The sequence below is a fragment of the Myxine glutinosa genome, chromosome 3 (assembly GCF_964187855.1).
Source record: "Myxine glutinosa chromosome 3, kmMyxGlut1.1, whole genome shotgun sequence".
NCBI classification, from domain to species: Eukaryota; Metazoa; Chordata; class Myxini; order Myxiniformes; family Myxinidae; genus Myxine; species Myxine glutinosa.
The window spans coordinates 33,244,980-33,271,133 of record NC_136263.1 but is presented as its reverse complement, the minus strand read 5'-3'; the positions used below and the strand labels follow the sequence as shown (position 1 = coordinate 33,271,133).

Here is a 26,154-nt window from a genome sequence, read left to right as displayed (position 1 = left end):
TTTTTCTCCGCTAGCAGAAACAACAGGTGATTTTTGATCGCATTGTGTTGCACACCCAAGATCTCCCTCTTGAGGCTGGTGTCCTTTCAGGCAGAATTTTAGGACCCACCTTATTCTTGGTCTACATCATTGGGCTCTTTACTTCCTTAGATAATCCTCTGTACAATTTAGTCAATGCCTCCATCTTGTACAGAACAGTACACCACACTTTTCTAAGATTCAAACTGCTATAGCATCCATCTCTATAGATTTGGAACACAACAATTCGCTGGTCAGCTACTTGGAACATATCTTTCGACGCATAAAAATCCCATGCTCTCACTCTGTCCTTCCACAAGAATCGGTTTTCAAACCGCTGGGGAACTATTGAAGTTCTGAATTTTTCACATCGATTTTTAGGTACAAGTATTTTTTTATTACTAGGGCATGCCCGTACTATATATATATCTAAAATTATATCCCCCCCCCCTCTATTTACATGAAATGGTTTGGTCCAAAGCGAACGGCTTGCGAGTACGGTGACAATCCCCCCCCTCTATTTACATGAAATGGTTTGGTCCAAAGCGAACGGCTTGCGAGTACGGTGACAATCCCCCCCCCCCCCTCTATTTACATGAAATGGTTTGGTCCAAAGCGAACGGCTTGCGGAGTTTGGTAAAGAAATCGCCATAGCGTGCACAAACGCGCAGGAAAGCGAAAGAATCGCAAATTAGTTTTAATTAGTTTTAAAACATAGTTTAACGCCAACATAGCGGCAACACAGTTTGCCAACGTGAAATAAATGAATACGCTCTCAAATGTGCCGTCCGAGGCAGAGTCTGTTCGCCACGTTCGGCACACGTGATAGCTCGCTGCTCTCTGATTGGTTGAATCGTTTTTTGGACATAGCTCGGTAACTACTTGTCCGATTAATATGAAACCTTGAAAAGGCACATCCTCGGGTCCCCAGCAATATACCTGGCAAGTTTCAAGTATATCGGACCCGTGGTTGTCGAGAAACAGCGGTCACAGACAGACACACAGAGATTACTGGCATTATAGATAGACTAGGGCATGCCCGTACTATATATATATCTAAAATTATATCCCCCCCCTCTATTTACATGAAATGGTTTGGTCCAAAGCGAACGGCTTGCGAGTACGGTGACAATCCCCCCCCTCTATTTACATGAAATGGTTTGGTCCAAAGCGAACGGCTTGCGGAGTTTGGTAAAGAAATCGCCATAGCGTGCACAAACGCGCAGGAAAGCGAAAGAATCGCAAATTAGTTTTAATTAGTTTTAAAACATAGTTTAACGCCAACATAGTTTGCCAACGTGAAATAAATGAATACGCTCTCAAATGTGCCGTCCGAGGCAGAGTCTGTTCGGCACGTTCGGCACACGTGATAGCTCGCTGCTCTCTGATTGGTTGAATCGTTTTTTGGACATAGCTCGGTAACTACTTGTCCGATTAATATGAAACGTTGAAAAGGCACATCCTCGGGTCCCCAGCAATATACCTGGCAAGTTTAAAGTATATCGGACCCGTGGTTGTCGAGAAACAGCGGTCACAGACATACAGACATACATACATACATACATACATACACACAGAGATTACTGGAATTATAGATAGATTAAGAAATGCCGTTATGTAGAAAAAAGGTTGTTTAAAAAACCCATTTGTGGACAAATCTGCACACCGAAGACCAATGCACGTTCTGATGCAAAACACATTACACATACATCCCAGCACTAAGATCCTAGTTATATGCAGTACATCCTGGCCTAAACATTGTTCAAAGTATAACACCTGTTTCTCTTTTGAGAAACGCCATGTTTTATTTAAAGATTTAAAAACAGGCACTAGGAAAAATATCAACAGATGCACTTTAGCCCCGAAGACCAAAGTACATTGTTACACAAAGACATGAATATAAGGCTTGTCAAAGCAATACTATGAGCCCTGGCCTTAGGGTTAAATTGTATGGTCATACAAGTTTATATTAGTTTTTGAGAAATGCCGTTTTATTTGATATAAGACAAAAAAGAATCCAAACATTATGGCAAAGATAAGCAGATGCACTTTAGCCCAAAGGGAAAAGTACATGGTACGACCAAGTAATCCATACACATGCACCCTGACCCAAAAGCCAAAATTCATGCTAATACAAAGAAAGGTGATGTAGCAATCACGGTGATACTGAACATCCAGAACAATGGCATCACTCTCCGCCAGGATACCGCTCAAGCGTTCATCCTTCAGTGTAAAGGCCATCTCTCTCATTCGCTTGTCCATAATTCATCGTGGACCATTTATGGAGATCTTTTTGCTCTGTTCTTCCTCGTAGAAAACGCACTTTTGATTTTGAAATCTGTCAGCTTGTCTAGAGCATTTTCTTGGGAATTAACTTTTGGCTTCTCCCGTTTGTAGCTTGTCGGTCGTGAATTTTCTCGGACATGACACATGCCACGATGCCATTTTCTCTTTCCACAGTTCAGTGTCAAATTTCACCCGACTCCTTGAATCTCCGTGCTGTGTCAAAAAGTCCTGATATGTGGATTTGTGAGCGGAATCATTGCTTCAGAGGGAACAGTTGAGTTTTTCCCCAGTGTCTCTTTCAAAGATTACACACATGGTCCAGTCCATTATCTGAAAATAGAGAAACACACATTAGGGTAAATAAGCTTTCCACAAATTTGCTTTGCAAAGAAGTGGTATTTCTTCCTTATTTCCATTAGCGTAGTATGTTTAATTACATCATATTTATTTTGCTGTGCAACATAAGAAAACTTCTAGTTATGTATTTCAATATTTTGTCGTATCAAAACATTAAATTTGATACCCAACATGCCTAGGTTTCCTGACGTTTTATAATTGACCTAATGACACTTTCTGACTAAATTAGGTCATATTTGAGTAAAACTGAGTAAAACTAAAATTTGAGTGAAACTCAAACTGAAAAGTCTGAAATGGGAATACAGTGTTTGTCTTCCTACACTGTTTATTTTTATATCAAACATGATTTTATAGCAATTTGAAATTTGACCCCTATTGACCCACTAGTTGACCTCCCCTGACCCTTACAGGAATCAACTGTGTGGTTCTGGATTTGTGTTCCTTAGATCCGAACGAATAGGATCACGTTGAAAGATTACTGTTAACACGTGTGGTAACGATGTCTGGTGTCCTCATTCCCACTCATCCTTGTGTGAAAAGCAGCTGCTGGTCATTCATTGGAAGAATCGGCGGGGGGCAGAACCTTTCTATCGGAGAGAGATGTGACTCGGCGGCTGTTGTGCAACATGAGCTTTTGCATGCCCTTGGCTTCTTCCATGAGCATTCTCGTTCTGATCGAGATGACTACATCACCATACATTGGGAAGCAATGGAGCCAGGCATGATATCCACTCTCCATACCAAGTCAAACATTATCTACATTATATAATTGGCTAATGCTGTCTGTGTGTATATGTCTGTCCCACCCTGAACACAGAAACGTTCCTCCGAGAGAAAACATTATATGAAGTAAACGTTGCTTCAAATTAATCCAAAGTTATGGGGAAATTGTAATATTTGCAATCACACAAAAAATTGAACCTGGGCGGTGTATAGACAACAGACCACTGCCTTAATCACTCCCGAATTTTTTATTATTATTTGATGTGAAGAAATATTTAACTTCCCATTTGAGCTCTTTCACCCGGAGCAAGGATAAAAGGCTTCCTTTTTTTCTTATACCGTGTTGTTTTTACTTTTGCTTACACCGTATGTTTCATGTTTAATCATAGGCCGGATTTGGTTGATAGCACACTGCTGCAGTAGGTTTAATCATATTCCGCTGCATTAAGCTGAATAGTATTTGGTGACATGTGAATAAGTAGTGCTAATAAATGCAGATGAATAGCACTTCTGTTACATTTGGTTAAATAGCATGTGTGCATTCAGCTGAACATTGTATGGCTTCATTCAGTTGAAGAGCATCAGTGCATTCATTGGCTCTGTTCATTTGGTTGCATACGGCCTGTGGTAACTTTTTTTTTTAAAGTAATCTGCACGAGTCAAACTATTTCTACGATACCTTTCTAGAGTTATACTGTAATCCGAAGGGAGTACAGTTCGCCTTGATTGTCTAATAAAATCTTAACATTTATATCGATGAAATCTTTATCCTCCTCCCCCCCCCCCCCCTCCCCTTCCCACGCCTCCTGCCCCCAAGCCCTCTCCCTCCCACACTTCTCCCTGCTCTCAAATGTTGTGGTTGTGTGCTTCCCCTTCTCTCCCCATCTTGTCTTCCGCTCCCTCTTTTTGTATATTTTGTTTGTCTGGTTGATTTGTTTGTGAAATAAATGTTAGCTCTTTCACGAGCCTCGATTCAGTATACAAAAAAAAAAAAAAAAAAAAAAAACGAAAGATAGGGTAGGTGAAACCAAAACAACTTGGTTTTTGTCTGTAATCAACCACGATGTGGTACCGTATAGCGCCACCCGGTGGTAGTGGGAGAATACCCTAAGAGATAGATGGCTTTAATCAGAATTTTAGGTAAATATGGTTTGACAACCATTTTCTAGGTAAAATAAGGTGCTGATTCCAAAAACAGCAGTCTTATTAACCCCAAATAAGACAAAATTGACATTTTGGCCTTTTTGACCCAAATTCTGACCATATTTGGCCAAAATCCGCTTTTCTTTCTGAAAAATATAATATTTACCCAAAATTATTGTGTAATATATCAAATGAAAGCGCTTTACATATAGAATACAGATTTGAAGTCAAAACGGAGATAGCTGATGTCGTTTTTGTGATATTGTTAATTTTGGAGTAAACATTTTGATTTTTTCATATTTTTCTGAAAATTAATTATGTTTATGACCCATAGGAAAAATATAAACATCTATTAATTCCTTATATTATATATCAAAAAATACCTTACATCATGGAGATTGCAAATGTGAAATCAGATTTGAAAATGATTAACTTTTAGGGAAGATACAGACATTTTAATAATACATGACACGCTTTTGCCATGTTGGCCTCTTTTTACCAAAATGTTGACCGTATTTGGTCAAAATCCGTCATTTCCATCTTCATCATCACTGTCATGGTTATCATCTGAATCAGCATCAGTAATACTGTCATTGTCTTCACCATCCTCATCTCCATCTGCAATATCTTCTGGTTCAATGGTCTCAGAAAGTATAGTTGGCATTTGACTGCCAGTAAACCATACTGGTAGGAAGAGTCCATTAACCTCCTTCCAGCCATGATCTGTGGGTTGAATATTCTCTAGTGGATCTCTTAGATGTGCATGTTTCCAGAGATATGCCACATAGTTGCACCGTGCCAATTTTTGTACCAGAACATCTTTGCAGGGTGGAAGCATGCCTGCATCAATTCCTTTTATTTTCTCCAATGGACTGTCTGGATTGGTCAGTTTGTATTTCTGCAGGAAAATTCTCAACCTTGCCTCATTCACAGATAATAATGTTCCCTGACCATAGAGTGAACAGACATATTGTTCAACAAGGCTGTCATCATCAACAAAGGTGGTGTTCTCTCCGAGACTGCCTAAGCCTTCAAGATGGAGAGGACTCTTTTCAGCTTTCTTCAGTGGATTCACCTTTCCCTTCCTAAAGAATGGTGATGTGTAATCACATCCTGTCAAAGCATGATATCCTGGCAATGCCTTGCAAAGTACTGGACCAATGTGGTTTGCTAGTGCAGTGATATGGGCGTACCTTCTAGTGTTATCACCAGAATGTCCAAGGTCCATCCACACATTGACCTTTAGTTGTCTGGCATGATAGAGGAGGATAACCATGATATCAGTGTCTGTTGCACGGACAACGACATTCTGTCCTGGTGATGCTTCTGACACTATGCTGAGATGGTACACCAGGCTAGTATCTGCCTCCACATGTGAGCATATGTAGTCTGGTACCTCATTGTGTTCTACATTTCCTGTTAGCGTAGCTGTATACTGAAGACACTGATTTTCATGTGCAACAACTTTTTTTTGTTTTATGATAGCTGCATAATTGTTAAGTTTCCACTCCTCCATGAAGAACTTGATAAGTGCTGTTTTGAAATTTGGTGATCTCTAGGCATATCTGAAATCTTTAGGACTTAACTGATCTGCACCAGTGATGTTAAATGATCCATCATTTGCACCTCTTGCCTGTTGCTCAGCATTCTTTATGCTTTTCACATAACTGTCACAGACAAAGTGTATTTCATCTGCCTGTGTACTGCATATAATCTTCAGAACCAGCTCTGCTACTTTCCCAAAATTATGAGGCAAGTTGGTGGGCAATGACTGGATTATAAACATGGCATCATAAAGAAATGTATTAACCACTGTCGGCTCTGTGTGTGTAATCAAATCTTCAAGGTGCTTGGAGAGTTTGTACTTAGGTGTCTTCTTCACTGTGCCAAAAATGCTGGCCAAGGAGAGGGGGACCGAGGTAAGTGGAAAAGGAAACACCTTTTCAAGCTCAATATTTCTGGTACAAGCAAGATAGACCAATCTGCCCATCAAGTCTCGTGTTGTCTTCAGCTCAACAACCTTTTCATCTTTACCTCGGATTTTGCTTTTGATAGCAGAACTGGCAAAGTTGCTTACTTTTCTTCTTTGCAGTGGCCTCTCAAACCTGGTAGGATCATCAAAGCATCCCTGGACGAACTCATCTTTCCACTTCTTCCCCAAGACGAAGAGATTTAGCATGTCATCTTTTACTTTATCTGACATTTTCCTGCCATCAGCTATACAGTAGAGATTGGTGTCTTCAAGCAAGGACTCAACAAAAGGATTCATAGTAGTATCAATAATCTGGGAAATGTTTTCCAAGTTTATTTGGAATTTACTGACTTTCTATTTTCGTGTTTCATGGCCTGGATTTATATCCTTCTTTATTGCTGCTTTTTCAAACAGATGCCTATCTATGGTGCTTCTAGCTGATCTAGTAACTGTCCAGCGCCTGGTTGCTCCTTGGCTTTGATGGAAAGAAGTTATTCCAGTTTGTCGTGAAGCTGCATCTGCATTTATCGTACTCTCGAGTGCTTGATCCACTGGTTGTCTGGCAAAGGAATTGGATGACAACCTCACTGATAAAGCGCCGCTTTCAAGTTGTTGCCTAATGCCAGGATGGGTAGTATCCATGTTCAAGAGTCTGTGATAATACAAGCACATGTAGCGAGCATAATTGTGGCGACTTGCAGCAAAAAAAATGTCAATCATTTTCCGAAGCATGACGATGAAAAGATCCACATCATTTGTTCGGACAGCTCTACTGAACAGCATGTAGATATCAACCATGTCAATGTAGTTTCTCCAGAACTGTGCATTAACACCATGTTTACCAGCTCTGGTCTCATCACAAAAACTTTCATAGGTTGTCATGAATGCTATGTAATCATCACTTTCCTCCAAATCTTCCATCCTCTCAGGTGACGGCAATGCCTGAACAGTCTTCAGAGCTTCAACCAAATGTGCATAGCTGTCATTTGGCTCTTGCAGTTGCAAGAACAAATCAATGTGCTTGATCCGCATAGCAGTGGCTAGGAGCACATGCATTCTTCTTGACTGATTGTAGTATTTTCCTGACAGAAAGGCATTGAGGGAACCCTTGGTGAGGGCACCACTTTCCATTAAAATGTGGGCTGCACCTGATGCATCTATTAGGTACCCCATTGCTGACAGATAGCGGAACATAATATGGAAAGCCCCAAAGCAAATGAAGACATTGTCAAACTTAGGTCGCATTGTGTCCTGCAATTGAGATGCTGGCTTGGCTATAGCCAAGTCATAGGTTGTTGCAATGAAATCTTCCTTACACTCTTCAGCAAGGGTCACATTTCTTTTCATCGTTTCATTCACTACGTCATGTTGTGTAGGAGGGGCTCCAATGTTTGACAAATAGCCTATATTTTGAGATGGTAAATCATCTTTGGTTATTGTGGAGTTCCAGCCAGACCACATTGGCACTTGTTTGTTTGTTTTGCAAAATATTGTCCATGCAACATCTCTCGCAACACAAGCTTTGTAGTTTGCAGGATTGTCCATGGTTTGTATATCAAACGAAAACTGTGATATCTTGAGTTTCTTTCTCACTGGTTCTAGTTCTGTATTTGGTATTTCAAGACTTCTCTTGCTTTGTGCTTTCATAGACAATGATGCTGATGCTGTAATTGATGGTGGGTTTGTAGTGGATGTTGTCGCTGTTTCTGTTGATGATGATGTAACTGGAACCTCATTTTGGATACAGATGCCCTGTGTGTCATAATACATTGATTCATCATAGTTGTCCCATGCTGAGTTCGTACTTAGTCCCTTGCTTGGTTCTAGGCCATCGGGAAGAACTTGTTTCTTCTCAATAATGTTGGCAGCAATTTGAGTCTCATATTCTTCTGCAGTATGATATCCTGTACAGTTGCCGAAGTGATTAACAGCTTCCTGAACCTTCCTGGAACCAGTAATACTCTTCAAGCCCATTCCAAGCAATATGTGTTTAGATGGCTTCACTCTTCCACCAGTAGCTTTGTAGATGTCATCTTCAGCTGATGATTCAATATAACGCTCAACTCTCTCACTGGCTTCATCTTTTGAGCCAGTGTACATAATCCGATAAAACACTGATAGTTCAGCAGGTATATTCGTACACTGACCTTCAAGGATCGCTTCTACTGTAATGGGGTTTGGAAGAGTGTTATTCTCACTGAGCTTCTGGATCTTCGCTCTGAGGAACAAAGCTACATTCTTTATTTCGTTGTCCATTGCATCCTTTGCAATAGAGATATAGATACCTTGTTTTTTACTTTCTTGGCCAACCAGAAGCTTACTGCCATAATATTCTTTGATTTTGGACAAAAGATGGTATGGCTCTGGGTTAGGCTCCTTAAACCCTTCTTCTACAAGGAATTTAGAGTAGATTTGTTTTTTGTTTTTGTTTTTTTGTTTTTTGTATACAAGATCGAGGCTCGTGAAAGAGCCGACCGACACACAAAACACAAAAAACAAGGGGAGCGGCAGACAAGATGGGGAGAGAGGGGGAAGGACACAAACACAACATTTGAGAGCAGGGACATCGGGAGGACTTGGGGGGAGGTGGGAGAGGAATAAAACATATGAACACTGCAAGGACTCTGGGGTGAATTACCGGGGGTAGAAAAGATCAAGGTTTTTCGATGGGGGAAGATAAGAGATGGTGGTGAACAGCTGTTTTAAAGACCTGGAGGGAGGAGTGGGATTGAAGGGAGTGGGGGAGTTTGTTCCAGAGGTGGGAGAAAAGGGGAATGAAAGAGTGAAGGTGAGCAGAGAGCCTAGACTTTGGCAGTTTAACCATAAGAGGGTTGCAGGCAGATCTTGTGCGACCTGAAGGAATATTGGGGGGACAGAGCACAGAGAGAGCTGGGGGAGCAAGGCCGGAGAGGAGTCAGTAGAAGACAGAAACAGAAGACAGAAGGTTTCATTGACATCCACCAATTTCTTTGAGGATTCTTTCAGAAAGATTTCAGAGTTTATATATAACAGTAATCTTATGAAAGCAGTTTCTCGTTTGATTGCGTATGTTGCGGCTTCATCTTTTGTTTGGACCTTGGCACCCTTAGAAATATACCTGCCTCTGCACGTATTATGGTACTTAACTTCCTTAGCTACAAAGTCAATGTGTTCATATTCACGAAGAAACTGTTTGTCTTCCTGCTGACTTGCAGCATTTATAATACTGTCCTGTGCCTGTGTAGTCTCACATGGAGCTAGTGTTTCAAAACCGCTTTTGAAATGCTTGCGGTTTGGACCTTTGCAGAAAATACACTTTTTCTCCAGCACTCCAGTACTTGAGATAGCTGCCATTGCTGGTTTCTCCACCATAGATCTTGTTTCAACAGTAATGTCTTTATCAGAAGATGTTTTCTTTTCTTTTCTTTTGATTGTATCTGATAAGCTGTAAATTTACTATAACAGCCACTGTGAAAGCCATAGTGAGGCAGTGGTTCAGCTTCAAAGTTAATGGATTGACATATAACAAGGTACTTTGATCTCTTCTGATACTGTTCTCTGGCTTGGGCTATGTCAGCAGCTGTTCCCCATGTCTGTTCAGTGAATGGAACCACTGCATCACCATCGTGTTCTTTATCACCAATCATATGCAGCACACACTGCAACGGCACTTCTATACGATCATCCATCTGAAATAAAACACGTACAAATATATATATTATACTCACAAATACTGAAATCAAAAAATTGATCTAATGTGGCCAATTTTAATAATATCTCAAAAACGACATCAGTTATCTCCATTTTGACTTCAAATCTGTATTCTACATGTAAAGCGCTTTCATTTGATATATTACACATTAATTTTGGGTAAAAATTATATTTTTCAGAAAGAAAAGCAGATTTTGGCCAAATACGGTCAAAATTTGGGTCAAAAAGGCCAAAATGGCAATTTTGTCTTACTTGGGATTAATAAGACTGCTTTTTTTGGAATCAGCACCTCTTTTTACATAGAAAATGGTTGTCAAACCATATTTACCTAAAATTCTGATTAAAGCCATCTATCTCTTGGAATAGAAGGTATTCCAAGTGAGCTGTGGAGATGACTTGCAATGTTGGACTTGCTGTACACATGGGATTTCTTAGACTTTTCCAGGATTCTTTAATGTTAATGTTTTGAACCAATCAAAAAATGGTTTATCATTTTTATGGCATATGATGCAAAATATTACACCACACAACCATTCATCAGGTTTTATTTACAGCATCTACATTATTCAGCAAATAATTCACACTCAAACTGGATAAACTGTTAGTGTCTCATGAAAACACAAGTTTATGTTTTACCTCTAATGTGCACTCTGTCCAAGTTAGAGATGAGTGTTTCAAATGTGTACATCTGAAAACATTCTGTCCAAGTTAGAGATGAGTGTTTCAAATGTGTACATCTGAAAACATTCTGTCCAAGTTAGAGATGAGTGTTTCAAATGTGTACATCTGAAAACATTTTGTCCAAGTTAGAGATGAGTGTTTCAAATGTGTACATCTGAAAACATTCTGTCCAAGTTAGAGATGAGTGTTTCAAATGTGTACATCTGAAAACATTCTGTCCAAGTTAGAGATGAGTGTTTCAAATGTGTACATCTGAAAACATTCTGTCCAAGTTAGAGATGAGTGTTTCAAATGTGTACATCTGAAAAATTCTGTCCAAGTTAGAGATGAGTGTTTCAAATGTGTACATCTGAAAAATTCTGTCCAAGTTAGAGATGAGTGTTTCAAATGTGTACATCTGAAAAATTCTGTCCAAGTTAGAGATGAGTGTTTCAAATGTGTACATCTGAAAACATTCTGTCCAAGTTAGAGATGAGTGTTTCAAATGTGTACATCTGAAAACATTCTGTCCAAGTTAGAGATGAGTGTTTCAAATGTGTACATCTGAAAAATTCTGTCCAAGTTAGAGATGAGTGTTTCAAATGTGTACATCTGAAAACATTCTGTCCAAGTTAGAGATGAGTGTTTCAAATGTGTACATCTGAAAAATTCTGTCCAAGTTAGAGATGAGTGTTTCAAATGTGTACATTTGAAAACATTCTGTCCAAGTTAGAGATGAGTGTTTCAAATGTGTACATCTGAAAACATTCTGTCCAAGTTAGAGATGAGTGTTTCAAATGTGTACATCTGAAAACATTCTGTCCAAGTTAGAGATGAGTGTTTTAAATGTGTACATTTGAAAACATTCTGTCCAAGTTAGAGATGAGTGTTTCAAATGTGTACATCTGAAAACATTCTGTCCAAGTTACTGTGCTTTGTACGAGTATTTTGTGTAGTCTGTTCACTCTTCATCTGTCTCCGTGTGTGTCTTGTTGTCATGCTTTTTGACATGTTTTTGGGTGTTTATTTTGAATTGGATTTGTTTTTTGTCATGTTGTTAGGCAATGAAGCATGGTGGTGTTTATAATTTTATTTGTAAAAAAAAAAAAAGACATGAGCCTATTTAACAACTACGCTGTTGTCTTACTGTTTGTGAAAAAGTGAATGAATTGCACTGAATTTGTCTGTTGATCATCCTTTACATTTACTAGATGCGAAACACAACTTCATAAAAAAGAATGTGGAAAAGGATACGTTCAACACACCTTATGACTACTTTTCAATCATGCACTATCCACCATGGTTCTTCAGCAATGACAAAAACAAGCCTACTATCAGCACCAACATTCTTCACTTCCAAAAGTTAATTGGACAAACATACGACATGAGTGACAATGATATTGCCAAGCTCAACCACCTTTATAATTGCAGTAAGTATCAAAAATTACAATGCTGATTGATTTGGGCTGTCTATTTAGACTCACAACCACTGGTGGTTGGTGGTATTCAGAGAAAGGTAGTATATATATATCAACCAGCCTCAGTGGTCTAATCGTAAGAGCGTCCCCTCCGAGTCTGACAGGTCAGTGGTTCAAAACCTGAGCAAGTTATACAAAATATATTAAAATGGTATGTGCTGCTTCCTTGCTTGATGCTCAGCATTTTAGAAAGATAGAGTTGGACAAACAACCATAAGTTGGGAATAATAGTGTAGGCTTTGATTGTCCTAATGGCCTTCTCCTGCATCAAAGTTCCTTGAAAGGGAGCTCTTATTATTACACTGGTCAACAAAAATTTTTAAGCTTTATGGTTCTAGTATATTTTGAGGTGATTCTAACCAACATGAACCTGTAGATTTCGATTATGATATCCAATTTTCACGAGCACATCCAGTTTTTGAGAACCAGTATACCATAGGAATATCATCCACAGCCAAAATTCGTCTTGTACTCACTGATCAGGACTTTGTAACGAGACTATCTGAGCTGGAAAGCGTTGCTTGGGATAGCTTTGTGGCTCTTGCTAACAATTACCTTGGAAATTTTCGAGCACTAAATTATGAAGAGCTTGCAGACAAGATGTTGAAGAGTTACCAGGCGCTCGGTGCTCGAATGTCACTCAAGATACATTTCTTCCATTCTCATCTGGACTTCTTTCCACAAAATCTTGGCGATCTCAGTGATGAATATGGAGAAAGATTTCACCAGGAAATTGCCATCATGGAGACTCGATATCAAGGCCGATTCAATCCAAACATGATGGGCGACTACTGTTGGACTTTACACCGTGAAAGTGATTGCTCCTACAAACGCAAAAGTAAAGTTCAGAAGCACTTTTTATGTGATGTAAATAAAAACTTAAAGTTCATATTATTTTTTGAGATTTACATTTTTTTAATGTGATGTAAATAAAAACTTAAAGTTCATATTATTTTTTGTGATATTTTATAAAGTTCATCCTATTTTTGGAGATTTACATTTTTTTTATGTGATGTAAATAAAAACTTAAAGTTCATATTACTTTTTGTGACAAAAATAGACTTATTGAGACTTAATCAAGAAATTCACATGCTCTAAAGATTTTTTTCCACACTTATGATGTACTACGTCAAGGTTACGTGATAGCGAAATTTTAAGGTCAGATTCGGATTTGTGGGCACCAAATTAGTTATAAACAGTTGAAAATAAGTCAGAACCAATTTGGCTGTTGACCAGTGTTATATATCAGCAGGCACTAGCACTTCACTCCTTTCAGATCAGTTCCTTCATGTCAAATCACAAGTTGTCTTTATTTTGGATCCAGTGTTTTATTATAAACTAGCAATTTTTAAAAAATCACACCCAGGTTCACACACTTTGGGCCCCCTGAGTGTGCAAGTTTCAAGTTTCTAGCCATCATTATCATGGAGCTGTGGCACCAGCAAACACAAATACAGACACACATGCTATTTTATTAGCATAAATTATCTGTTTATTAAGTTCTGTAAATCTGTTATACAGTAGAGTTTTGAGAGAATCTGTTTACATGCACACACACACACACACACATTGAGGTGGATAATTTGAGACCTGGTTGGTCTCCGTTCCATCTCCTGGAACCCACCCATGTGTGGAAATAGCAGCTAACATCAGCAACTCACACACACATACACATACACACATACACGCATGTGCACATAGAGGTGGATACTTTGAGATCTGGGAGAGTTCCACCTTCTGAAACCTGCTTATGGAGATAACAATCAAAGACACATGCACACAACGACCAAGGACATACACACATGCAATCTTTCATTCAATAAAAAATGTGTTTGATGACCTGAAATGTGACCTGAAATGAAATGAAATGTGTGATGACCTGTGAAAACATTTTGCTACCTCGGAGACATGCTGAATGGAGAAGGTGGATCAGACTCGGCAACGGTTGCGAGAGTGAGATATGCATGGAAGAAGTTTGGGGAACTGAGTGGCGTGCTGATGAGGAGGGGAGTGTCGTTGAAGCTGAAGGGAAAGGTGTATGCTGCATGTGTGAGAAGTGTTATGACTTATGGGAGCGAGACATGGGTCATGAATGTAGAGCAGCAAGGAAGGCTGGAAAGGGTGGAAATGCGAATGGTTCGGTGGATGTGCGGAGTATCGTTGAGAGAGAGGAAGACAAATGATGAATTGCGAAAGATGATGGGAATAGAGCCTGTGATGGATGCTGTAAAGAGGAACAGGTTGAGATGGTTTGGTCATGTGTTGATGAATGATGAAAGTGACTGGTTGAGAAGAGTGATGGAAATGAATGTAGAAGGAAGTAGAGGACGGGGAAAACCGAGAAAGACTTGGCTAAAGATGGTGGAAGAAGAAATGCGGGCAAGGGGGTTAACAAGGGGAGATGCAGAAAATAGGACAAAATGGAATGATTGTCGTGGGGACCGCAAGGCTAACCCCCGCTCTTGCAGGGAAAATGGCCTTAAAATGCATGTTGTTGTTGTGGTTGACCTGAAATGTAAAATTATATATTTTTTATTATTATTCGTTATATCCACTGCAAACCCACAGTCGACATCATCACAATTAAGGTCTTCTTTTTTTAATTTGCTCAAGCAATAAAAACCACCTTTTAGAGGCCATTTTTCCCCGCAAGCGGGGGTTGGCCTTTTCCGGGAACTGTGGTTGTTGTTGTTTGTTTGTTTTTCGGTCCCCTTTTTGAAGCAATGTTTTACGGCCGGATGCCCTTCCTGACGCCAACCCTTTTTGCCGCCTTTAACGACAAGCAGGGAATTACCAGTGAACTGGTACTCAATTTGCTCGACCTCGGAAGGATGACAGGCTGAGTCAACCCCCCTGGCGTTAATTCAGCGATTGACCGGGATTCGAACCCAGGATCCTAGGATCCTAAGCCGGCACCCTAGCCGCTAGCCCAACACCAGGGACTCAAGCTCAAGCAATGTTGTCCTAAAACTGGTTATTGTTATTTCATGGTCTCACATTTTTTTTCAGCTTCATCCCTCGCATTGCTTGATCAGTGCACATTTGAAACACTCAACATATGTGGTATGATCCAACAAACTGTGAATGACCAGCAATGGATACATGCATTTGGAGGAAATATTCAGGGTGACCATACTCTCACCCACACCAACCAAAGTGAGTCCAAGTCTGTGTTTTGTGTTATCAATAAATATTTGGTTTCATGCCTCCCCCGATGACGTCACAGGAGGCATTATGTCTTTGGGTTGTCCGTCCGGCTGTCCATCTGTCCACCCATGCATCCATCCGTTTGTGATAGGTTTTTGTTTCTGCAATAACTTAAGAACAGCTGAAGGGATGTAAGTCAAACTTGGTACACGTATGTATAATGATGTAAACGGATTTTTATTATGGGGTCAAGAGTTCAAAGGTCAGAAGTCCCGTTAGGTAAAAATTCTGTTAATACGCTAACTTGTAAACCAGTGATGGGATTTTGACCAAACTTAATAAAGGTATGTATTATGAGGTAGGGAATAACTGATTAGATTTTGGTGTCAAAGGTCCAAAGTCAGAGGTCATGTCAGGCAAAAAAAATTCCCTAAAAGGAAGAGCCGAATGAAGAGAGAGAGGAATGAAGGGAGGGGGAGAGAGAGGGAAGCACACAAGCACAACAACAGTAGAGAACAGTGACGTCGGTAGATCTGTCGGAGGGGGAGGGTTGGGGGAGGAGGGAGTGGTACACGGTATAAAGCAAATGAACACTACTAGGCATTTCAGTAAAGAAGTTGGGGATTGAAAGAGGCGGATTTGGGGTGTTTAAACGGGGGTAGAAAAGATCAAGGTTTTGGATGGGGGAACATAAGAGATGGTGGTGAACAGCTGTTTTAAAGACCTGGAGGGAGGAGAGGAATTGAAGAGAGTGTGGGAGTTTGTTCCAGAGGTGGGAGAAAAGAGGAATGAAAGAGTGAAGGTGAGCAGAGAGTCTTGATTTTTGCAGTTTCACCAGAAGAGGGTTGCTGGCAGATCTTGTGCGTCCAGCAGGAATATTTAGCGGACAGAGCAGGGGGGGCTAGGCCAGAGAGGAGTCGGAAGAAGAAAGAAAGACCGCCAACCTGCCTGTGGTGAGAGAGAGAAAGGCCCTCAGAATCAGCTTCATCGCGGGAGATACCAATGATTCTTAAAGCTTTGGTTTCAACAGCGTGAAGCCGAGCTAGGTGTGAGGCAGGAGCACCAGCCCAGAGGGGAGAGCAGTGTTCCATTGAGCTGCGGATGAAAGCTTTGTATTTGGTGAGGAGCTCAGAAGTGTCCAGAAAGGACTTCGCACGACGGAGGATGCCCAGACGGCAACTGGCTTTGGAGGCCAGCTTGGAAATGTGGTTTTCCCAGGAAAGATCATGGCAGATAGTGAGACCCAAAAGCTTGAGTGACAGAACTTTTTGGAGAGGATTGTTGAGAAAGTAGATGGGAGGGTTGTCCAGATGTTCTTTTCGGAGAGACAAAGTGAGAGTGTGAGATTTGTCAGGATTAAAAGACATGTTTCACTTGTTTGACCAGTTTGTGATGTTATCCAGGTCTGCAGAGAGTGAAGAGGCTGCTGCCTGCCGATCTGAGGGTTGACATATGGAGCGGCAGAGAGTGGAGTCATCAGAAAAGAGATAGAGAGGATTTTCCCGAGAGTTGGGGAGATCATTGATGAAGACCAGAAAAAGCACATTGCCCTGAACACTGCCTTGAGGAACTCGAGCCTGAACAGGAAGGGGACTTTGTATGTGGTGAAGGGTTTCCATTCAGGGCCACAGGTTGACTGCGACCAGAGAGGAAGTCTGCAAGCCATGCGTGGAGATTTCCATGGATACCATAGGAGGAGAGTTTAGTGAGCAGGGCGGGGTGCCAGACCGTATCGATGGCACGTGATATGTCAAGGGAGACAGCTCTGATTTCCTGTGTGGCATTGAGGACCTCCATCCATTGTTGAGACAGAAAGAAGCAGCATGTCCAGAGTAGAATGACATGTTCTGAATCCAAATTGTTGATCCAAGATCAAGCCATCGGAGAAGAGGAAGGATTTGATGTCAGAAAGCAATGATGGATTCCATGACCTTGCTGATTATTAGGAGCAGGCTGATTGCTTGGCTCAAAGAGTTCTGCTCTGTAGTGAGTGGAGTTTCACCTTGCAGTGCAACAGTGGTTATTTCCCTGCACGATGTTAGACCATTTGCAGATGCAAAAATATTTTCCATGTAACTTCAAAATTCTTTTAAAGTTATCACAGAAGGATACCACCCAAAAGTTTGTTTTTGCTCTGTTTTGCATTGATTTGTATGCATTGGCTCTTTCAGACTTTGGTCACTACATGTTACTGAACACAAGCTTTGGAAGAGAGGGCCATGTGGCAGTACTGGAATCCCGCTATTTTCACCCAAAACGCAAGGAACAATGTCTTGAGTTTTCTTTCAAAATGAATGGTGGTCCTCAAGACCGACTTGCCATTTGGATGATTATGTATGAAGAGGATGATGCAGAACAAAAGGCAGAAAATGTTGGTGTTATTACAGGTGAGGATCGATAAAATTCATAAAACTAAATTTTTAAATACCTGAAATTCTTCATGTGACAATGAGGTAGTGTATTGGTCTCGTGCATGGTTAAGGCAAGCAAGTTTATGATTTGATATGGAATTAATAATTGTTTATTATATATGACTGCAATTTTTGTTAAGGGGAGGTCTATTCTAAAATTTGAATGGAGTAAAATGATAGAAAGTATTAATAGTGTAGTTAGACTTTAGGCTATCTTGAAACATTGAAAGAGATCAGGAAATTTCTGGTTACTTCCGAATGGTGAACTATTTCTGGTGAGTGAGAAATTGTCGTGGATTCTGGTTATAGAGACACCGAGTAATTGTGAGTAGGTTATATAGAGGGAGGGGCTTTTGGGAAAGTCCTGAGGCCTAATATATATATATATATATATATATATATATATATATATATATATATATATATATATATATATATATACATATATATATATATATATAGATAGATAGATAGATAGATATATATAGATATATATAGATATATATATATATATACAGACTTGGCATTTAATATGGAATTTTTTTTTTTCTTGACTTGGTTTTACTTTCTGAACTCAGTATATCAATCTGGTGAGTTTCTTTTACGCTTCGGTGATGTCTTTGTTGAAAGAACCATGTCACTGATTGTCTTTTGCAGCAAGAAGTCAATAACAGGATTATATCACAGGTGGCGTGACAAAATGTAAGGACAGGTACATTTGACGATTGGCTTCACAATCGGGTATATAAGGATTGTTGTGTTCTGTATTAGTGGAAAACAACTGCTGCACGTCTACAAAAGGTATTGCCGCTTCCTCTGGAGATGGTCCGTCAACTTGACAATGCTGTTTGTCATGGAGTGGTGGCTTTACGAAATTCTGGCATGAAACAGCGTGCTATTGCTCGGCAGTATGGCATCACTCAAGGTCAGGTGTCAAAGATCCTGAAACGAAATGCTCAGAGGGGTGTCCCTGCTCCAATACCGAGGCCAGGACGTCCACGCAGAACCACAAGGAGAGATGATCGCCAGCTGCACCGGTTAGTCTGCAATGGCCGCACCAAGTCAGCTAATCGGCTTAGGGCTGAGTGGCAGCAACTGACAAATGTGCCTGTATCCAGAAGGCTAGTCAACCAACGACTGGTTCAAGCAGGCTATCGTGCCAGGCGTCCCCTGAGAAAGCCACGCCTGACCAGACAACACAGCCAGCGCCGATTGCAGTGGGCCAGAGAGCACCATCAATGGCAGCCAGGAAACTGGAATCACGTGACATTCAGTGACTAGTCTAGATTTCTGGTCTATCGTCAAGATGGCCGCGTCCAAGTGCGCAGACAAGTGCATGAAGCCCACAACGAAGATTATATAGTGCCAAGAGTCCAAGCTGGAGGTGGTGGGGTGACCGTTTGGGCTGCTTTTCATGCAGGGGGCAAAACTGACCTGGTTGTTCTGAATGGAGACCTGAACCAGTTCAAGTACAGGGTCATTCTGGAAGAAACATTGCTTCCATTTGCTTGTGCAGCCTTTCGAGGAAACTTTGTCCTCCAAGATGACAATGCACGGCCTCATCGTGCTCGCATGATCCAACACTTTCTTGCTGACCGTGGTGTAGAGCATATGGAGGGGCATGCCATGTCCCCGGATATGAATCCGATAGAGAACTTGTGGGCAGAATTAACGCGTCAAATCGACAACTTGGACCAGCAGCCTACCTCTGTGCGTGAATTGCAGCAGACTATTGTCACTGCATGGCAAGCGATTCCTGTCCAAACCTTGGCAAATCTCGTGAACAGCATGCCTCGACGTGTACGTGCTCTCCTCAATGCTTATGGGGGTTACACGAAGTACTGAACTGTAATTTTACTGTCAGTAATCCCAGTCATAATTTAGCTTTTGTCTTTGTTGAAAAATAATTTGTCTAATGTGCAAAATAAAGAGATACTTGTGGAAAACGTACAGAAGTTTAACACAGTACTGTCTGTGATTTGAGTTCGATATCAGTTTACATCACTTTTGAGGATCAATTTATTTGCTTCGAAATGTCAAATGTGGTTTTTGTTTCTTTTAAAGGTCACATTAACAAAATCTAGAATAATTTCAACATAATTCCAATGAACTTTTGGTTCTAAGTCATCTTGAAAAGTAAGTTCACCCCCACAAAAAAAATATTCCATATTAAATGCCAAGTCTGTGTATATATATATATACATATATATATATAGATATATATATATATATATATATATGTATATATATATATATATATATATATATATATATATATATATATATATATATATTATGTATGTATGATTGTTACAGACGTGGTTTTAGATGTTATATTGACCGAGCGGTGGTGTATTACCGCGTCCGAACAGTTACTCCCCGATTAGCCCGATTCCACCCGACGTTGACCAGATCGCCCCACAGATATTCAATCGGGAAACCTCTAAAGCGACCGAAAGATAAGGAAAAGAGAAAAAGACAGAGTACGGAGGAAGAACAGATTTATTATACACACACAAGCAAAAAGAAAGAACGACCAAAATTATTTACAAGCAATGGATGGAAAAAGCAGTCACACAGCGAATCGTTAACTTATTCTATTCAATTTACTTAATCCCAAGACAACGAGTAGGACAGGACGTTCACACTTACACAGGGGGTATTGCAGGCAGGTAGGGCTTGAGGTGGATTGCTTGAGAGGGAGGCAAGGTCGGAGGCAGCAGCTCTCAATTCCTCGCGGTTTTGGCGGGAAAACCCTCCGTCGCGTATCCGCTGCTGTAGACGTCACGCGCCGGTTCGGCACACCTGCTCCTCTGCTTCTGGTGGAGCCGTCTCCCTCCTTTCAGCGCGTCTCTCCAAAGCTGGTTTCCTTGCCGAGTACCTCTCCTCTTTGGCTTGGAGCGTTTCGCATCTCACCGCTCCTCTTGGTGCCGCCTCTTCGCTCATCTCCCAGGTCATCTCTCAAAGCAGTCCCTTACAGTTGCTTTTATAACTCGGGGCGGAATCAAGCCGCCGGCTGCGAGGGCACGCCTACCGGGTCGCTCACCGCGGTACTGATTGGCCATGCGACCCTCTGGCTCACTCCTCCCCTCTATGACGAGGTGGAGACACGCCTTTCTTCTCCGAGGTTAGCACATGGGCAATGGCGGCTTGCGGGATTGAACACAACTCGCACCCTTTTGAAAGTAACTTTGGAGAGCGGAGATGTTTGGGGAAATTGCAAGGGCCTACTCTTATTTTGTTTGATACAATGCAAAGTCAATCTAGTGGGAAACACAGATGATTTAGCCTACATGGAATAAGGAAATACACTATTTAAAAAGATATATCGTGACCTGCGTGTAAGTTTCATGGAATTAACTAGGAGGACGGCTGCGACCATTATTTACATTAACAGGGTGTTACCATACTTTTGTAACGTTCACATTGTAACGTTTTCACATTCGTTACACTTCCTCCAAAATTGTTACACTTCTCAAAAAAACCGTTACACTTCTCAAAACCGTTACACTGCACCCTCCTTTCTTCAGGTCCGTACTCGGGCCTACTAAACTTTAACTTAGTGTGACACGTAGGTGTAATTCCCTCTACAATTAACCTGACCCTGAGTGTGACAATTTTAAAACACAAATAAGTATGTCCCCCTATTGCATTGCACCCTGTCTAACAGACTCAAGCCCACAGCTAACCGCATTACGGAATTATTCTCAAACTATACATTTACGGTGGGGAGCATTATTTACAGTGACGTGATTTCTTATTTACAACGCAACCCAGGACCTGTGTTTTTTTTTTTTTTTTTTTTTTTCTTTCTTAGGGAACAAGAAAAAGAAATTCCTGTTGGGAGGGAGGAGACAGCACGCATTGCATCGATGCACCAGTACCAATACCACCAAAGCACCCAAAAGCACCACAAAGCACCAAAAGCACCACTCGGTGCGCAGTCACCATGGTTCTTAATAAACACAACAAAACAACTGGTGGTGGTCTTCACTTTCTCTGCTGGGCCGATGTTCTTCCCGACGTCTTCTGGCTTCATGCGGCCTATTTGGACATAATAAAAAGCACAACTTGTGTTCGTCTTTATTTAGGGCCTCAGGGGCCAACTACGGGTGGTCCACCTGTTTGGCATAGGTGCCACCTTACCGAGGTCCGCAAGCAAGATTCCCTGGCCACTATGGCCGGTCTCCAACAGAGGTGCCCTGCCCCAGAACCTGGGGTCCATCAAGTGGTACTTGGCCGCAGAACAGCGGTCCATAAAGTGGTACATCAACGCAATGCATGCTGGTTCTGGGAATCTCGGGCGCACAATGGCCACCTCACGCACGCTCCCCTCGGCACCCAATGGCGCACAGGTCATGTGGGAGACAAAAGAAAGACAATTGAGCGAGGGGTGAGGTCACAAGGGTACACGTCAATAAGGCAATGCAAGGCGAAATGCGTACGGAGGGCGAAGTGAGAAAGCTCGTCCCTACCGTACGTCACCCCCCTGTCACCTACACTACCCTTGCCCTTACCCCATATTTACAAAATCTACCCATTTACAAATTCGTCACTACTGTCACGTCTTCCCCATATTTCCCCTATACCAAATTCATCTCCACAATCCCTCTACTTCAAAATTTGCCATCACCAATTCATCATCAATCCTCATAAGGAGGGAGAGATGGAATTACGCACAATGTCACACCCACGTCATGATGCGTCTCACAATCCGAAACATTTGCACAGTAAAAAATAATCAAAACATGGCATGGTGTGGAGTACCTGTCACCTCAGGTGAGTGGATGCAGATGGTGCGAGGAGACTTCATCCTAACTACTTTCTAAATGACATTAACACACTTTACACTACCCGGGGTCTCTCCCTGCCAATCCATTGGCCAACTTACACTATGGGTTCTAAAAACCAATTCCCATTGACCAAACTGTGGTGCTTCTCAATTTGGGGTCTCACTCCCCCGATTCATCTCCCGGTGCCTTCGCACAATTTCTGGGCTGCGACGTGTAGCTCTCCCAGCAGGTCTACCCACCTGCACACCTCCACCACTGTAGTTGCCACCCGAGCTTACCTGCTCCTCACCCTAACCTATCTAACTGGGGAAGGCCCTCTCCTGGCTCTGTCACCCCTGGGTGCCCTCTGGCACTGGGCTACCCGGGTCCGTCCTCCGGATCCTCGGGCCCCATCCACAACAACTACTACCGGCTCCCAGAGCCCACCTGCGGCCTCACCTGGCCGACATCCTCACAGTGGTGGAGCGCCCAACCAACTACACACACTAACAGGCTACACGCCCAGCCATTTCCACAACACTAATGCACCCATCCAAATACCATTCTGTCACCCGCACCACAGATGCCAATATCCAACCACAATTTACCTGTACCCTCTACCTAACACCTACACTACCCGCCCCGGGTATCCGTGATGGGGGTCCACTCTTCCCCCATTCACACCTTCGCACCATCCACTCCAGTCCACAATTTCCACCATTCTCACTCCACGACCATCCATTCCAATACTCCAGATATTCCACACTACCATTTATTCCACACAGCCACATACACCTGTTGTTGCACACCTGTGCCCTCACACCTGGTGCCACCTGCACCCTCCTTTCTTCCTGGACCATTTGGTCAACACAACACGCAATCACCACTACTCCCTCATACACTGCTCCACACACCTGTTCAGTTGCACACCTGTGCAATCACACCTGTTCAATCTTCAAACACACGGCATCATCTCAGCTAACTACTCCCCTCTGAAACTTGCGCTTCCCAGTCGTCCCTTTAAACTATTGCGCTCCCACGTCATTATCATCCAACTACCCTCTCTACGTCCCCAGCTACCTGTCCACTGTAGCTACCTAACCTTAACGTTACCTAATGTCATCTTCTAGGTCCCTACACACGATATATCCTAACCCACCCGGGCTTGTTTTCACTGCCATCCACCCCATAATCTATTGCGCATTTGCCCCACATCTGTCTGTGAGGGATGGTGGATTTGCCATCCCACCACATCGGGGGTCTCTCACTATCAATTTCGCACACCTAAATCCAACCAATCAAAAATTCTGCCAATCATCTGCCAATCACCGTACCAATCATCAAATTTTACTTTTTTTTTCTAATTTCGGGGCCAAAACACTATCCTCAGCACCCGTCTACTTATTACATCCTCTCGGTGCGCCAATTCCCTTCTAAAGCTCGGCTTCGTACAGCCGAGCCATGAACGCGGGTTCTTTTGTGCCGGCGGCTGGATGCGTCCGGCACTCGGTGCAGGGACGGGGGCTTACCCGAGCCGAGATCCCACGCACCACCTCGGCGTGGAGCCATCCAATGTCCCGATCTCGACCTGCCGGCATGTCTCAATAGCAAGTGGTCGCCATGACGACCCTTCCTATCGAGCTGCCCGCTCCGCCTAGTGGAGCCCGGACGCGGCCGTTCCAAGCGAGGCACAGCGTGGATCGCGTACGGCGGTTCTTTCGAAACCGCCGTGGTTCGGATCCCCGCTGGTCCTCGCGGCACGCGAAGCTGCCCGACGCGCACCGAGGGCCCGATTCGGCTATAAGTCGTTCTAACCTTTAACCCGGTTACCGTCGATGCCTCACCTGGATGCTTACAAGCATACGCTACCCCTTTCTTGCTCATACCTCCTGCTGTTTCCATGCTCCTCGTACCTTTCCTTACACACCTCGGTACACTCATTCCACTCCCAGCCTTGGTCACACACCTGACCACCGAACACCTTGGCACACATTCGTCGCTCGCACACCTCACCAACACACCTCTTCGCGCCCCCTCCTCGGTCACCTCCTCTGTGACCATCACAGGTGTGCTCTTACTCGCACACCCAACCACGTGCCTCACGACCAACTCAAATGTGCATTCCCACACACGCTCTACCATTCCAGGTGTGCATCCTTCCATCCCAGGTGTACATCCTCGCTCACCTGTCATAACCAACTCACGCTCCGTTTCACTCTCACTACTCTCACCTCCACTCTCGGTCGCGCACTCACCCTTCCTCTCGACAGCGCACTCTTTCCTCATGCACCTGTCCGTTACACACCTTTCTCGCGCATCCTCTCGCGCACACTCTTTCGTTACATCCTCTGTAACTCTCACCACAGGCGTACACTCTCTTGTTACTTCCTCTGTAACACTCACCACAGGTGTACACTCTCTCATTACTTCCTCCGTAACACTCACCACACCGCGCTTCCATGTACTCCCTCGCACACGCGCTTCGACCAACTCACTCTTGACGGCACACTCACTCCTCGGCGTGCACTTTTTTTCTCACACACCCCATGGTCGGACATTCTCGCACACCTCTTTTTTCGCACACCAGACCTGTCGCACACTTCAACAACGGCCTTTCACGAACACCCGGATCCAAACCAATCCCCAAGCCGACTGAAGCTTTCCTTACATCATATACATTGCCACTCACCTCCGTACCTCGTCGTCGCACCTCCTTTGCCACCTGCAAACTCTTTATTCGGTTAGTGAGCATCACATCATGAGTTGAGCACCGACCTTGTACCAATTCCATTACCTCCTCCTGGATTTCTCTCTTAGTTTCTGTCCGTCTCTTCTTAATTTCACTCACCTCTTCTTCCACTTCCTCTAATTTTTGTTTAACCTCTTTTATTTCTCGGTGCGTCTCCTCAAGTTCGTCCTCTAAGGCTACCGTGACCGTCTCTATGTGCATCCTCACCTCCCGGTCCTTTGTCTCCATTATCTCTGTCACCTCGTCCACCCTCATTGTCAGTTCCTCCCGTACCATCTGACATTGCCTCTGCGTCGCTATTAATTCGTTTTTAATTTCTTTTTGTGTCGCCTTTAACCCTCCTAGTACCGCAGTGTTCTTTTGAACCTGCTCCACTAGTTCTTTTTGTCCCTCCGTCAGCTGTTCCACCTCCTCCGTCAGATCTTCTATTCCCCCTTGTAACTTCGCCGTATTATTTCTCACTTCTTTCTCCATACGCTTCTCACCTCGCTTTACCTCCTCGCGTAGCCGTGGGACCCTTTCGCCCAACTTGTGGTCTCTGTCCCTCTGCTCCTCCCTTGCTTCATATGCGACTCTGTCCCTCGCCAGTCCCTCATTTACTTCTTTGGCCCGGTCATTTATTCCCTCCAATTTTCCCCGATCACACCTTGTTTTGTCTATCATGGCATCCATTTTTGCTTCCAATCGCTCACCCTGAGCCTCCATACTGTTTTTCAAACCTCCAATTTGGTCTCCCATTTGTCCCATA

At 42.7% G+C, this 26,154-nt stretch overlaps 1 protein-coding gene across 1 annotated transcript in view; it reads left to right on the top strand.

Moving 5' to 3' along the window:
• Window positions 1-26,154, top strand: part of LOC137412884 (meprin A subunit alpha-like) — a 130,498-nt gene that overhangs the window by 79,205 nt on the left and 25,139 nt on the right. Inside the window, exons 7-10 of the mRNA XM_078773802.1 lie at window positions 3,205-3,380; window positions 12,061-12,279; window positions 15,337-15,483; window positions 17,646-17,861. Coding sequence (XP_078629928.1) covers window positions 3,205-3,380; window positions 12,061-12,279; window positions 15,337-15,483; window positions 17,646-17,861 — 758 coding nt within the window. The remainder of the gene's footprint in view (window positions 1-3,204; window positions 3,381-12,060; window positions 12,280-15,336; window positions 15,484-17,645; window positions 17,862-26,154) is intronic.